Source organism: Denticeps clupeoides, chromosome 4 (genome assembly GCF_900700375.1).
Source record: "Denticeps clupeoides chromosome 4, fDenClu1.1, whole genome shotgun sequence".
Classification (NCBI taxonomy): Eukaryota; Metazoa; Chordata; class Actinopteri; order Clupeiformes; family Denticipitidae; genus Denticeps; species Denticeps clupeoides.
Window position 1 is genome coordinate 13,547,392 of NC_041710.1, and position 16,115 is coordinate 13,563,506.

Consider the following 16,115-nt stretch of genomic DNA (forward strand, 5'->3'; position numbering starts at 1 on the left):
GTTTAAACCTATGACTTTGTGGTCTTCTGCTTCAGTTTCAGGTGTCTACATCTTATCCCAGACCCTTAAACAAATGATGGATAACTATGTTTGACTGTACTAGGTCATGCTAGTCAGCACTATGTTGCAAAAATGGGATAAAACAATTCTTGTTCTGTAGCAATTGAAGTGAATTAAAAGTGAAGTGATTGTCATTGTGAAACACTGCAGCACAGCACACGGTGGCACAACGAAATGTCCTCTGCTTTTAACCATCACCCTTAGTGAGGAGTGTGTGGGGATGGTGCTTTGCTCAGTGGCATTTTGGCAGCTCAGGATTCGAACCGGCAACCTTCTGACTAAAGCGCCGCTTCCTTAACCGCTAGGCCCCTGGCTGGTCTGCTTAGAGGTAATTACAGTAATGCAGTTTGGAGATTGGACAAGAATCTGTTTAGACTGTGTTGATAAAAACAGACAAATCCTTCCGTTTTTTTTTTTATAGAAGGAATTGGCACAAGCAAGAGAGATTGGCAATGTGAGACAAGTAGGAGAGTGTAGTAACAGAGGGACAGATTGGGGAACTGTCCATGGAGATTTTAAGATCCTGTTTTGTGTAGGAATAGCAGCTCAGTTTTGCTGGGCATTGAGCATCCAAACGAGGAAGTGACTGGGCGTTTAAGTGACTTTCAAGATGGCATGGTTGTTTGCAGCAGACGGGCTGGTCTTTCAGAAACTGCTGATCTACCGAAATCGTGAACAAACATTAGTAGGTGCAGTGGTGGCCTAGCGGGTCCCGTAATAGGAAGGTTGTGGGTTCAAATCCTGAACCGCCAAGAGGGGAATTGACGGAAAGGCATGACAAATCACCATCTCTGAATACCAAACACGTGCAACCTTGCATTAGATGGACTACAGAAGACCACACATTAAATTGATCAAAATCACTGTACATGATCGCATAACGGCCAAAAAGATGATCTACTGGTGTATTTAAAAAAAATAAAAATACAATATTCCGTATGTCTTGAGTAGTGGTCTGTTCCAGTATAATTGTGAGTCTACAACCAGCAAGCCAGTATTAAATCTCAAGCGTATTGTTGCTTAAAACAAGGCATTAAAAGCAGGTATGACCTTTATAAATATGATTGATCGTGGTTGGAAAACTGGTGACAGCGACTAAATAAAAACAGGAGTTATGTTCCAATATCCAAAAACACTTTATTTTGTCAGAAAATATGCAATAGTACATAAAAACAACAGTCTTATGTATGAAATCAGGGGGGGAAAATAGGCCTGTGAAAATATTAAAAAATATTAGAGTAGCCTTACATGTAAAAGTATTATCCCAAAAATATGCACGTACATGAGACTATAGCATATTATTCCCAAAAAATAAAATAAAAAATACATAAACATGGCCCCAAAATATCCAAAATGTGTCAAATCTACAGTGAGCAATGCAAATACGCGACAGAATCTGAGGTTTCATTTAAATACATACATATGTTCGCACTTAACCCTAAAGAGAAATTTCATAAATACTTAAGATTCCATGAGAGAAAGCTGAACTAAATTACACTCCACAAATTCTTAAAATAGCAACATTACTGCTCGTGGTTCGGTAATGCCAAAAATCAAACTAGAAGAATTTGGCAGATAAGAAAATAAAATTTCTATTTTTAAAAATTAAACAAAAATCAATGTAGTGAGGGCTGCAATGGATGGGGGAAATTCAGCAGTCCCATATCCCCAAAAACACCAATTCCATGAGCATGTTTTAAAACGAATAGACGCGTCCCCCTTGGAAAGGTCCGAGAACAGAAGACTGCTGCCCACTGGCTGTTTTAGGGATGAATGTAAGCAACAGATGCACGGACCACCCTCAGTGCTCGAGATTATTGGTCATAAAGGTGGTGCCATCTGGTGGTTGTCGTAGCACTCCTGAGACCGAAGGATAATGTATGTAAACGGAGTTTCTTTTCAGGGACATGAGACAAGGTCTTGACCAGGTTTTGCTACAAAATGGCCTACTTAAACCTAAAAAAAAAAAAATTATAATAAAGATGAGTATAAAATGTAAACCAAACAAACCTCAAAAATTACAGACTTGGATGACAAATCACAGGGCTGCTTGCAAATATGTTTCATTTTCAAACTTTGAGAATCGGAACACACCCCATTGTGATGCATTTATGAAAAATAAGACTTTTGCAAAAAGGCAGAATAACTGTTCACTGTTGCTTTAAACTTTATTATTAAACTATGTTGAACTCTTCACAGTAAAATTGATTTAATCTTAAATTGTACTTCAGCATAATCAATAATGTCATCTAAGTGGTAATATATTTTGGTCAACATCTTATTTCCCCTAAGTTTACTGGAGGGAATTTGATTATATGTGCAAAAAATAATAAATATATATATTTAAATATATTCCAAAGGATAATAATACTATACTCTCATGTCTAGAAATTTTAAAATAAAAAAAGTCAAGTAAAACAAACTTTCCATAAGACATTCATATATTTAAAAAAAAAAAAAAAAAAAAAAAAAAACTAAAAATAAAAAAAAAATTAGGAAAATGTATTTAAGCACATTCAAATGCCTAAGGAATCTGAATTAAAATCCCTTGTGTACAACCTCTGCTTGACTGAAGAGCACATGTCCTTGGGGGAACAAATTTAGCATCAGTTCAGGGATGAACACAGTAAAGTGTAGAGCTGAAACCGCCAGTTTCACCACCGCATACACTGTGCATAAGAGAGAGAACTGGTCACTGCAGCATGAACGTTGAATTCTGCAACACTTCGGTCTAAGAGCACCTTCAGCTGGGAGGAACCTTACAGGATGGCAGACAGGAACACGGACAACCACAAATTCCTCATCCTCTCACCCACCCACACACACACACACCACCGGGACTCACCGGTGACAGAGGCAATGGAACTGAAGACACAGATTATTGTTTTACAGTTAAAAATAATGATAAAAACAAAGATTTTATTAAAGAAGCATAAAAATAAAACTCTTGATACATTTCTTATAACCGTCAAGTCAGCTCATGTCATATCTTGTATACAATTGTTCTGGCTCACGGTTAAAAGGTCCATAAACTTTCAAATAAAATATATTTCAATTTAAAATTCTTCAATAATTTTTAATTATTTTGTTATAAACTGATGTACACAGGAAAACAAACATTGAAAATAAAGACTAATTTGAAGGAATAAAATGGTCACATTATAGTCGGGGATATTTAAGTAAGCAAATAAATTGTAAAAAATAAAAATGTGTACAATTTTTTGTTTTTCTTTTTTTAGAAAAATTATCAGCTAATGCCTGTTGTCTTCAAGACATGCAGAGAGTTAAATTACAAATAATGAGTCGTTTTTAAAAACTACACAGTCATCTTCATCAGTTCTCTAACTTTTGAAAACAAAACCGTCTGCGTGATTGTGTCCAGGATATCTGCACAACAGCCAGGCCTTAATGCTTCTTATTGAAATGACTTTTGGTTCGGCATACAAAAAAACAATTAAAGCAATTTAAGGGGATGCTGCGCGGAACTTTAAAATACAAAAAACTAGACAGGACAGGGCAGCCCCATCCCAGAATACATCTGTGCACCTTAGCTTCTTTGAGAACCCTGTTTCCAAACCTCGGGGGCTTTTTTATTTTTCCTTTTTTTAAACCGAACAAGGGGTGTGTCCATTAGACGGAGGTGTTCTGCTGCGGTAACAGCGTCACAACACAAACTCAACCAAAAAAAGTACCAGCGACCGTTCCAACTGCCACACTTCCACAAACATGCCCGTGCACTTAAGACCATTCAGCTTTCCGGTTATCAGGGACTTGCGAGCTCCCTGTAAATCCACCACACCCCTGCATTCAGCACTCTTCAGAGCTAACGGGGAGATTGTTCGAATTCAGCACCTTGGCACAGTTAGACCACAGAACATAAGCAGGAGCCACCAAAGAGCCACCACCACAGCCAGGCTCATTCCCCCGCCACTCCACTGATGTGCAAAAGGAACGTATGCAGGAGCGGTAGAATGGGCACTGGGTGAAAATTCCGGGCAACAGAGCATCTTCGTACACTAAAAACCGTCAAAAGCTTTTCTGCAGACAAACAAAGCCAGAGAACGGATTCAATTCATCTGCACTTCAGCCTCGAGTTAGGCGCCCAGAGCCCTGTGCTGCGTTTGGTCGAGTGGGTCTGTGAAAAAAGAAGCAGGGGTGCTGAACATGGACCAATAAGACGACTGCTTTTTCCACTCGTCCCTTAAAGCACCTGGAAGCCCTAAGTGATCTAGCTGCCATATAGGTTGTGTTGGTTTTGTGTTCTGCTATTGTTGTGTATGAGGTCACACCTGAAATGTAGAATAGACCTGGGAAGCCCTTTTGTGTTCAGTTTTTGGAAAGTGTAGTTCGTTCATGTGCAATTGATGGCTTATCAAGATTTTTCTTATGAACCAACTACAAAAGGGCTAAGCACAGTTGAGAAAAGAAAAATGAATAATAATGACGACGTCACTAAACCACAGCAAACAACTGAGAAGTCTACAGAACAAAATGAGCCAGTAAATTGATTTAGACACCAAAAATCTAGAACAGGAGAAAAAATTACAGGCAAATTTACCTTATAGATACAACGCGATCAGCTGAAGAGCTTCACTGGGGGTGGAAGACCAAAGAGTCAAACAGGAGCTTACAATCCCATCAGGAGAATGTAGTAAACTTAACCACATCAATGTGAAACATCTCTTTCCAAATAACACAGTTAGCCTACTAGTCAGTCCAACAACCGCTCCCTGCAGAACCCCAATCCTGGTTCTTTTAAGAACCTGTAGGACTTGTAACAGTAAGCAGTGGAAGGAGGGCGCGGGGGAGTGGTATTTGATGCTGTATTTCATCAAAATGCTAGAGGTCTAGAAGTGTGTCAAGACCACACCAGAAACATTGTTTGCAGTAAACAGATAACACGCTTACTAAAGATCAATGGAGTCAAATATTCAACTCAGTCCATTTGCTGAACTGGAGTATAGATTGGTAAAAAAAAAATAAAAAAAAATATGTGCGAGTTGTGAAACAAAAACTAATTAATAACAAAAACAGAGGTATAGGCCATGCACACACCTTTAGCGCTGTAGTGAAAATTCTTATGCAGCATGTTCTAGCCTACCTTATCCTATGTTCAAATATTAACCACTGCCTAGCATAACAGCTCTGCAATGTATAAATATTAAGTGTTTCATTCTTAATCAATAATAATAATAATATAAAAATGAATATAGAGTTCTGTAACCATTTGGTCTGGCAGGTGACCTGCACGTTTAAGAGTCGTCGTTGTTCTATACTTATACATTAATTGACAATATCATACCACATCTTAGTGCTGCTACTGGGCAGCAATGTCAAAAAATAAAACAATAAAAAGCACACGCACAGGGTAGGATGAAGTCCACATCCTGCAAAAAAGACTTTTAAACTGGAAAAATAATGCGTCAGAAAAAAGTGCATACCTATGCAGCTTAAGTTGAAAAAATATTTGTCTATAGAAAAAGAGAAGCGAAAGAGAGACCGCTGAAATCTGAAGCCCGAATGAGAACAAGACAGACACACAGAAGACAGACTGGTGGACAGAAGTAGAAGAGAGAGAAATGGCAGCAGTAATGCAAGACAAAAAAAAAAAAAAAAAAAAAAAAAAAAGATAAGACACTGGTTTCTTTCCCAAGTTCCACAAAAGGAAATTAAAATGAAAAAAATATTTTAAAAAAGTAGTTTCGTGCTGCTTCTGCAGTCAGCGAAGAATCACACCAGCCAAAAATGATGACCATTACCACTACCTTTATCGTTATTATTATTATTATTAATTAGCATCAGCATAGTGTCTTCATTTGGTAGTCATTGTCACTCCTTGTTTACGTCGTGTCCTCCCTCCCTTCTAAATGGCTTTCCCTGACGTGACATTAGGAGAAGATGCGGATGCACTGCGTGGCTGGTGTGTGGCACTTGGGGCACTCGGGCTCCTGTGACTGACAGATCTGCCCTGCGCAGTCCATGCAGAAGAGGTTGTGGCCGCAGGGCACCAGGGCGGCAGTCACCTCGCTCTCGAAGCAGACGCAGCAGTCCCGGCTGCCGCCTCCGGGCACCCCGATGGCCGCCGCGCCCGTGGCCGCCGCCTTGAGACGGCCCAGCACGCCCCCGGCGATGCCCATGCCGCTGCCGCCGCCCTCGGAGTCGGTGGGCGACCCGCCGGGGAGCGAGGAGGCGGAGCAGGAGGAGTATCCGGTGGTGCTGCCACCGCTGCTGCTGCTGCCAGCCGAGAAGGAGGCGCCGCCGGACTGCAGCCAGGACAGGGTGCTGAGAGGGTCGCTCTGCACACGTCGAGCCAACGGGTGCTCCAGAACCGCAGCCTCGCCGTTCGGCAGGGTGGGGGAGAGCCGAGGGGTGATTGCACCTCCACTCAGGCCACTGCTGTTGCGGCGCAGGGGCTGGGGCTGTGTGGACGGAGGCGCTGCCTGTTTGTTCCCATTGACAAAGGGAGCCCAGATGTTGGCGCCAGTGAATTCAAAGCCCAAGTCCTCCGAGGGTACAGCGCCGTCACTGCCGAACGTGAAACTATTTCCAACTCCAACACCAGCCGCGCCGAAGGGACTGGTGGGGCTTGCGCTCTCCGCTGACCGCCGTGGAGTCGAGTAAGATTCCAGGCCCAGGCTGCCATTGTGGAAGGTGTTGGTGGAGCCCGTGACCATCTTGCGTGAAGACGAGGAGTGCATGGAGAGGGGCAACGGCGGGGGAGGCGGAGGAGGGGGCGGTGGAGGGCCAGTGCCATGGTTGCCTCTGGACCACAGAGTGCCCCCAAGACCCGCCAACGAGCTCAGGCCTTCGAGGCTGACGTCAGTGCCGTTGCTGTGGAAGTCGTTGTCGCCCTGCAGGTCCACAAAGGTACCGGTGCGCAACGTGATGTGCGTCTCAATTTCTTCTCGTGCCCGGTCCACGTTTTCGGGCATACCGGTTACCTCGAACACCGGATCCTTCTCGCGGCTGGGCGTGACTATGTAGGTGTGTGTCTGCTGCTGGATGCGTTTGATGGTGGCCCCCTTGGGTCCCACCACCAGGCCCACAACGCGGTACGGCACCCTCACCTGGATGGTCGTCTGGCCAGGCAAGTGAGGGGGACCCGGCAGGGAGCCGCTAGTGCCGGGGCCTGACCCTCCTCCGGCCTTGCAACGGGAGGCACGGATCATGGAGAAGTGGTCTGCGGCCGAGATGATCTCCCTCTTGGCCATTTCTACATCTTCCCTGCGGCCGGTCACAATGAACACAGGCTCTTCACCCCGCACAGGGGTCTTTATGTACGTGTTGGTTTTAGCACGTAACGCCTTAATCTTACACCCTACATAAAAAAAACGGGAGAGGGGGAAACAAGAGAAAACAGAATGAGCAATTATTTTTTACTGTATAGTTGACTGTATAGTTGACTGTATAGTTGACAAGAACGACTGATTGGAGCGTACTAGTAAACAAAAAAAAGCACATTTTATTATTAATTCGTATGCATTCCAATTTCCATATTCCGGGGTGAATTAAATTGTGCCCAGAATGATCAGCGTACGACGTCATGCCGATATTAGAAGTAAGGCCGCGGGTGTGGAGGGCGCAGTGTGCATGTTAAACGGGGGACGCGAGTTACATAACCCTGCAGGTGAAGCGCAGACAAAGGAAGGAGAAAAACGCGCAAGAGTATCGCGGAGATTTACGTAATTTAACAATAAAAAAAAAAAAAAATAATGAGTGTAAACGAAGCGACTCCGCCGGGAGGCTCGTCTCCGCGCGTCCGCATCGGGACGGACGCGCTCCCGGACACGCGGCCGCGGCGCCGCGCTGCTCCTTTAAAAATGGACGCCGGGCGGCGCGCAGCCAATGGGAAGAGCCGCGCGTGATGTCATGCTCGGAGGCAGAAAGCATGGCACTTTCAAACAAAGAGAACAATGCGAGGAGCGCGGCGGAGCGGCGCAGGGCGCGCCAAGGCGCCGGACCTCGCCGAGACGCGGACGGCGAGGGTCGGGGCGCGCCGCGGCCGAGGACCGGGGACGGGCGGGCGGCCTGTGCGGCTGCGGTACGCGCCGTCCGGCCCGGAATAACGCGACCTCGGCCCGTTCGAGTAACTGCGAAATAAATCGGAGTCGCCGGGCGAAACGTGTATAAATGCGTATCGCACCGAGTCCGGTGTAGGTGATCTGGGGGGGGGAGTGCTCGGCGCGTCTGCCACGCGGTCGACGTGGTTCTTTTGTTCGGGACGGGGGCTGCTAGACATGTCCAGACTCCCGACAATCTGCCGCTTTGTCTGACCCCCTCCTCCTCCCCCTCCCGTTAAACCACGACGCAGAAGCCCGGCTCCCGGACCGGCGACTGCGGGTCCCGGTCCCCCGGCTGTAACGACGACCCCTTCCTCGCGAAAACGTTAGAAGGAAACGACAGCGGCCACGACGCCAAACTTCACGACCACCAAACAAAGGAGGGCCGGCTGGGAGCACGTCCGCCGCCTCCAAAACAAAGGGGCGGAACGCGGAGAGGTCGCGGTTTTTGGGGGAAAAGGCGTGAAATGAAGACGCACCTTGTCTGCCGACGATCTCCGCGACGTGCTCGGAGCTGGGCACCGGCACGCACTCGGTCATGTTCACGCTCCTCTTCCTGCTGCACAGCGCCGCGCTTTGTTCGCCGAGCATGGAGTGGGGATGCTGGCCGGCCATGTGGTAGCCGGACGGCCCGTAGTACTCCGGCGACGGCGAGCAGGACGCGGGCGACTCGTGGGAGCCGCCGGGATGCTCCAGCATCTGCAGGTCGACGTAGCCGCCGCCGCCGTTGCACGTCTCGGCCACCGGGCCGACCGTCCCGTCCAAGGACTCGAGTCCCCCTCCGCGCTCGACCTTCTCCAGGGCCATGAGTGACAGCCGGTCCAGGGCGAAGCGCAGCGCGTCCTGGCGGTCCTCGTCCCGGGACTCCGGGTCGCTGTCCCGGGTCAGAGTGGCTCCGCTCTGGGCGCTGCTCACAACCATGTCGTGGTCCATGATGTCGGGGTGGAACAGAGGGCTCGGCATCGTATACCGGCTCCGAGCGTCCAAACGAGCTGTTACAAACAAGAACAAGTTATTGGCCCGCCGGTCCAAACAGAACTTCCACGCAACCACCCCCCCCTAAACACTCGCGGTTCCCCCCAGGCTCCTTCACTTTTTCACGCCCTCCTCTCTTCTGCTTTGTCTGCTTCCTTTCTTTCCACCGCCACTACCAGCACAACACGCCCCGGGAAAAAATAACCACCACCACCTCCACCACTCATTCTCACGCTAAAAACGTCCCGCCGAATAAACTCCCGAGGCGGCGGCGAACGTCGAGCCGCCCGGAGGAGCCGAGGAACGCGCCGCTAGCCGGCTAGCCGCTCGCATTGTCACGTTGCCGCCGCCGCCGCCTTTGTTTGTGGGTAACAGTTAGCCCCCGCTAGTCGCCGCGCAGCCCGGACAAGTTGGGGCTTCTCCTCCTCCGCCCGACGCCGCGCCGAACTCACCGAACACCCCCGCCGTCCGTCTCACCCCCTCCGCGCTCCCGGTCCCGCTCCGGCCGGAGTTTTCGGGGGGACGCTGGCAGCCGGCTGGCTAGCGCTAGCGGCGGCGCGCTAATTTGGGGGCGTCGGAGGATGAGGAGGATTCTCTCCAGAAACAGCAGACGAGCGTCGGAGGGGGGACGGCGTCCAGCCCCGCGCCGACGTGGTGGTTGTTGTTGTTTTTTTTGTTGTTTTTTTCTTGTTACTTTATTCTATTTCCTCGTGCGTGTCGGTACGCGCGGGTCCGGTCCTCACATCTCCGCGCAGGTGCGGTCCCGGAACGGAGAGAAAGTGAGTGTGGAGGAGCCCCGAACGGACTCCGGCGCCGCGCTCCGCCGCCTTTGTCTCGCCAGGCGCACGCCGCTCTGCCCGCCTCGCGCACGCGGCGCTGACGTCACCCGCGACACAACAATGGGTTCAAAGGCCACGAGGCGCGGGCGGCCAGCGGGGACGCGCAGAGGCGCGTCCACGAAATCTGGCAAAACACATATATAACATGCAGTATATATGGAGAGAGCGGTTTGCGCTGTAGTCAGGTGACTTTAAAAAAAAAAAAAAAAATATATATATATATATAATAACAACACAGGCGTGGGGTCTGCAACGATGCACGGAGCGGGGCGTTTCATCGGGCATGCGCAGACGCGGCTGTCTGGGGTGGCACCGCTGACAGGGACACAAAGATGTCCCGAAAACGAGTATTCGCCGCACGTGGCCGTGGCGCGGCGCGCCGCGTCTCCTTTTGTCGCCTCCCTACTCCCCCTTCCCGGCGTATGCGCGTCGCTCTCAAGAGTCTCGGCAGCCGCCGACAAAGAAGATCGGCCGAACCCCCACCCCCATCACTAATCTGGGGGTTAGGGTGGTGGTGCGCGGTCTCCGACGCGCCTGCTGCTCATTTAAAGGGCTAGATGTTCTTCGAGCGTCTTCCACTGGACGGATGGTGAAAATACGATGGGGTGCATTAAAGGTGCTGTACGCCAGTGTAGCCTGAGCAAGACCCGGCCTGTAATTACTGAATGCATGTGCACTGGGGCTAGATTGCATTCCTTCACAATTGAATATTGATTTCCATTGAAATGTGTATTAATTCATAATCAATTTGTCGTGGCATGACTCTGAAAGCGCCTAGACTGATGGGTGTAACTCACAGGCATTTCATAAAAAGCAGTCTAGATCAAATAAATTCACTCAGTCATATTTTAATAGAAGATTCAATTTATTTCTTCTTGTACAAAAGGGATAAAGCAGCTGCTTACAAACGTGTTGAAAAGGTTTAGGTCTAGCAGTCAAAGAGCAGAGACAAACCTCTTTTAAGAGGCGATATAGAAGCATCAACAGCAGTCCCCACACATCCTTGCTTATAGATTTGTGGTATGTAAACTTGCAGAGGAAATTAAAAAGAACTGTAAAACACAACAAATGGTCTAAATCGTAAAAAAAAAAAAAAAAAAACACACACAAAGAAAGTGATGTATATGTAGCTCAGTTAAGTGTATAAAAATCACAGATGTGAAATTAATGAAACAGATACATGACTCAAATATAAAAAAAAAACAATACAAGTTTGAGTATGAACAGTGTTTTTTTTTTTCTTAAATTGATCCACGGTTCAAGATGATACTTTATTTAATTCCAACATTGTAAAAAGTTATCTAACCTCAAAACATAATGACTTAAAAAATACATATGAAAACAGCACCAATAATTATTGATTGTAGCACAGAAGAGCTACAGCAAACAGCTGGAGTAGAAGGGACACTGAATGGCCAACTCCTAGTAATCAAAATCTCCCTTTGGCTACGGACTGGAGACGAGGGGAAGAAACAAAAAATAAATATATAGATCTGTGCAGTGGGATAGCCAGGACCTGATTTTTTTTTCAGTACAAAATGGGGTTAATAGTGTCAGTTAATCACACACCTGGAATGAAAGGTTTAATTGCAATTATACATTAAATGCCAAAAAACCCAATATAAAAATATAATTTGCCTATGAATAATTGCTGCAGAAATATCAGCATGCCAAGAGAGCACATCTCAACTTATCAAAAACAGTTTGTGTAAGACTTATCAATATGTGTATTGACTGAGGGAAATTCAAAATGGTATGTGCAGCAGCACTCGCTGATTGCACTCTTAAAAGTAATTCAATTCTTATGGAACTGACCAAAGAATGTTTAAGTTAAAGAGCATTTTAGATGACATGACAAAATGTCCCAAACCTGATGCAACAGCATTGGCTCTACTCAAACAAAAGGAAAAATAACTGAAGGTAAAAGTTTTGCCACTTTCAAGAAGACAATAGGAATCACCATCTATCCCAGGGATGGGCGGCAATTTGAACCAAGTTCCAGTTTGTGTTTTGATTTTGGTCACAGAACCAACTAGAGGTTTGTATGCCAGGTCTTGAAACTTTTATAAACTGCCTCTCTGTGAGCATATGTGGTCTAAATCAATATCACCCCGTTGATTTTAAACTATGAAATATCTTGTTACACATTTGGCCTTAGGAGACCCTGCAGTGAGACCCCCAGCTGGCGTCTGGTTCTGTCACCTAGGCACCAGCCTACAGGTTGAGAAACCAGCAAGTCCAGTCCAAACAACCACTTTTTTTTCCTCTTTCTTTTTCTCATAATCAAAATTAAATTGTGTTCTTCGTATCGTGCAAACAGATTTTCACCTAAAATTAAAATGTGTTTAATAAAAAAACAAAATTCTTTTCTCTCAAAATCAGAGCTGATCCTCATCACGGTCTTGTGAGGTATCAACGCTGCAATCCTCTTAGCACAAAAGACCCTGTATGTGTCAGAGAGGAAAAACTGTACCATCATCACAGTATGCCACAAAAGCATGACACAATTCACTATTAATGATTAGAGATAATCACAGTCTAAACAAACATAATCTAAATCAGTGCCAAGCGTCACTTTACTAGTATTTTACTTTTTACAGAATTCGTTGGACGACCGCAGACAGCTTGAAAAACCAGGGCTGTCCCTTACCTGGGCTATACAGTCTCCATGTCATCATCATCATCATTGTCTTCATCCTTGAGCGAGGTAACATCAATAGCGGCCTCTTCTATATGAGCAAGCATGTCAGCAATCAGTGCTTCTTCCAGCCTCTTCCTAACACTGTACACCAAGTCCTCCTGCTTCCTGAAGGAGAGAGAACCACGTCGCAAGGGGTACAGGTATTCCACGTTATGGTCTGTGCCTCGGTTTTTAGGTTTTGGTTCGTGTTATGTGTGATTCACTTTAGCCGAGTTACATGCCACACTGGGACTAGGCATGTACTTTACATTCACTTTTGAACAGAACAGTGACCATAAGCACCGTGGCGAGTATGATGGATTTTTTTTTTAAATGAGTTTTTAATTAATCACCCATCTGCCTGAGTGTTGTTCTCCAGGGTTCTTTCTATCCATGTTCCCCTAAACCTGAACTGTTACAGGTTACCTTTGAGTTGCTCGACTGTGCTTCTTCAAACTTTTGTCTCTCAGCTCCTCCGCTAGTATTCGCTCAACCTTTTTTTTTTTTTTTTGCAGCATCTGTGTGCAAGTTGCAGTTCTAGCTCAGTTCCAGTTACAACAGTGTGAGAGGAGGCGAGTGGGTGCAGGCACAACAGTAATTGGACAGTTTAACAGTAGCATTTGGACAATGGACATTTCCAGACCAATTTCAAAATGAACTGCAAGTACTGTTGCACCCCTAATCCATGCCTAAATCCACAGTTCTCACCTGAAAGACTATCTGTCAATTAAATCAGTAACACTGTACCAACCTATAAAATTGAGTTATTCTTTTAAATTGTAAATCTTTAAATGTGTGCGTTCTCCATTATGTGTACACCGTGCACAGATGCAATTGCATGTTTTGCTAAGCAACTTCTAATATAGAACTGAGGGAGCTAAGTAGTTTAAACTGTGTGCAAACATCAAGTAATCTCAAATTACAATACACAAGAACGGTTTTATCCATTAAACTCCAGTATCAGATTGGTACTCATGATTGGGCGATTTTTTGATGCCATTTCATCAGCTACGTGGATTCCTTTATTAATTGTTTAAATATGAAAGACATTAAAAAAAAAAAAAAAAAAAAAAAATTCCCAGCTCTACCAAAAACTGTGGGTACCTTATATCTTCATCTGTGACCATGAAGGCTTTGCAGAGAGGCTGGGTGGTGTTAAGCCAGACACCAGGGTTTTTCTCCACAGCTGCTGAGAGCTGACCTGTGATGGGAGCCGTGCTGGTGTGGAGTGCGCTGGCAATTGCAGAGAGGAGAGTCTTATCCGTGTAACCTGGTCCCACCCCTTAAGGAGTAAATTAGAAATAAGTCTAATAATTGATTTGTAGAGGGGTTGAATGAAAGACACAAAAGCATTTTAATATTATACACATTGTCTCCTTCAACTGCTGGTTTGGAAAAACCTATGGAAAGAGATGTGGCTTTTTGCTTACCCTGTAGGCCTTTAGGTAGGTCCATGGTTTTCACCAGTTCCTCCGCAATATCGTAGGCATTCAAACCACTTAGCTTCTTTTCCCAGAACAGCTAAAACATTAGGACATTATGGTGGCACAATGAAGCATTAGGAAGCAATACACATTTTAATTATGATTTTTAATTAATTACCTGTCTGGGTTGTTCAACAGCTTTCTGGGGGTCTGACTTGACCTTGTTACTGGGGTGATTGGTCACCTTAGTCACCGGCTGTTTGAAGATGGAGGCTGTCTGTCGGACTGGTAGCGAAGTGTTCAAATCAGGTTTACCCTGTCTCACAAAAAAAAAAAAAAAAAAAAAAAAAACACATATCAAAAGAATAGACCTGGCGCATGTGCCAACACGGGCAGGTAATGCCACAATTTTAATTGGATTAAATTATATATACAAAATACTGTGTCACAATAGGTGATCATGTACCTACAGTAAAACCTCATTCATTTTAATTTTCAAAATATGCGAGTGGAACGTACCTACCAGCAAAGATTGCTAGTTCTACAAAACAGGAGACTACCAAATGTGCCCACATCAATCTAAGAAATGTTGATTTGCCCTCACACACATTTTACTGCAGAAGATGTCAAGTAACTCAAACATGGTTTGGCTCAATGCAGGGTCCTCCAGGTCCCCTTTGACTAGGGGCACCCAAAGGACCTTGGAACGAGTCTAGCGTTCATTACTGCGGCACCTGTGGCCTAGCAGGTGCCACTGAGTAAAGCACCGTCCCCACACACTGCTCCCCACGGGTGACGGGTCATCACCTGAAACCCCTTACCCTGTTCTGGCCGTTGTGATCGTGTCTGAGGCGCTGCCGGTTCTTGTTCAGCTTGCTCATGAGCATTTTGCCCGTGCGGAAGTCGAAGGCGCTCAGGTCCATGGAATTGGCCAGGTACCGCGCCAGCTGCGGCTTGCTGCGGAACTTCTTCCCAGTCGGGCTGGGAGGGGAGCGCAAACGCAGCCGACATTAAACTCGGACACCTGTCACGCCTGGTTAGCGAACATTTAAGTCAATATAAAAACTCCCAAAGTTGACGCCTTAATTCACCATTTACACAAAGACACATTAAAACTACAAATTTGCGGACGCATTACTTAAGAAAAACTGGAAAACACGAAGCTAGTTAGCACGAAAATACTTTTTATCGTGTGTTCCATCGGCAAAATGTAATTCCGCCGGAATTAATTTAAAATAGTTACTCCAGCGTCCATTTACAGTGAAGGCTGGGCAGCGAAGTTAGCTATATGGCTAACTTGACACCTCCCTCGTCCAGGTGACTCAACTTAGCTAGTTAGCTATGCTAGTTGCATGACAAAAAAAGTCGGCAACTCACAATATTAAAAGTTTTACTAAAGCGGGAAAGGATTAAAAGTTGACAGTCCGGCATTTGGAGTAACATCACACACGTGCGTGTAGAAAAAGGCGCGGAAGCATTTTCACCAGCTTGTCAGAAACAAGGCATGCTAAATAATGCCCCCCTCTCTCCCTGCTTCAGCGGCCATCAGTACCTAAAATAATAGACATCGCTTTTCCCCGCGGACAACCCCGACTTTCTGGTCACTTCTTTCCTTTTCCAACCATTCGGGAGAGCCGAGCACTCCCACCTTTTCCTCTCCATCCTTCTCCGGATGTGTGGTCGGCCGAGGTGAGCGAAAGCGAGATAAAGAGAGACAGGAGCCGCCGCCGCTTCGGTTCACAGCCCGCCGCCGACGCTGCCGCCAGTGTTGTGTCGTTCGCGGACGACTCGTTCAAAAGAATGAATCTTTAAAAGAAACGGGCTGAGCCGAGTCACCTTCCCCGTGTGACTCGTTCGTTTCTCGGTTGAGTTGAGCGGTCAGGGAGGGAATGAACGAGTCAATCTACGCTCCCCTGAATCATTGTCCACCGAGGGCGAGGGTTTTTAAAAAAGAAATTAGTTTCCAGTTCAGTTTAGACTGAAGTTTAGAATGCATCATGAGTCGCCCTGTTTTGGCTGTGCATAGCTAAAGTAATAAACATAAAAGTAAAAAAATGCAAGCAAATATTTCTGTTCG

General features: G+C 46.1%; 2 protein-coding genes across 4 annotated transcripts; both read right to left on the reverse strand.

Annotated features, from left to right (window-relative positions):
* Nucleotides 1-5,809: 5,809 nt before the first annotated feature.
* On the reverse strand, nt 5,810-9,993 carry LOC114789023 (RNA-binding protein MEX3B). 2 transcript variants are annotated; one of them, XM_028978066.1, is made up of 3 exons: nt 9,548-9,993; nt 8,600-9,112; nt 5,949-7,378 (listed from the first exon to the last, which is right to left on the reverse strand). In XM_028978066.1, the coding sequence occupies exons 2-3, from the start codon at nt 9,081-9,083 to the stop codon at nt 5,949-5,951; spliced, it is 1,914 nt and encodes a 637-aa protein (XP_028833899.1). In that variant the 5' UTR covers nt 9,084-9,112; nt 9,548-9,993. The 2 variants fall into 2 exon arrangements, with proteins under 2 accessions (XP_028833900.1, XP_028833899.1); XM_028978067.1 differs by lacking the exon at nt 9,548-9,993 and having other exon boundaries at nt 5,810-7,378; nt 8,600-9,083.
* Nucleotides 9,994-11,067: 1,074 nt separating this feature from the next.
* Nucleotides 11,068-15,821, reverse strand: mbd3a (methyl-CpG binding domain protein 3a). 2 transcript variants are annotated; one of them, XM_028976830.1, is made up of 7 exons: nt 15,591-15,821; nt 14,860-15,019; nt 14,217-14,354; nt 14,045-14,135; nt 13,719-13,896; nt 12,585-12,740; nt 11,068-12,378 (listed from the first exon to the last, which is right to left on the reverse strand). In XM_028976830.1, exons 1-6 carry the CDS (start codon nt 15,698-15,700, stop codon nt 12,590-12,592), a joined length of 828 nt encoding a protein of 275 aa, XP_028832663.1. In that variant the 5' UTR covers nt 15,701-15,821; the 3' UTR covers nt 11,068-12,378; nt 12,585-12,589. The 2 variants fall into 2 exon arrangements, with proteins under 2 accessions (XP_028832663.1, XP_028832665.1); XM_028976832.1 differs by having other exon boundaries at nt 11,072-12,378; nt 15,687-15,821.
* Nucleotides 15,822-16,115: the final 294 nt, after the last annotated feature.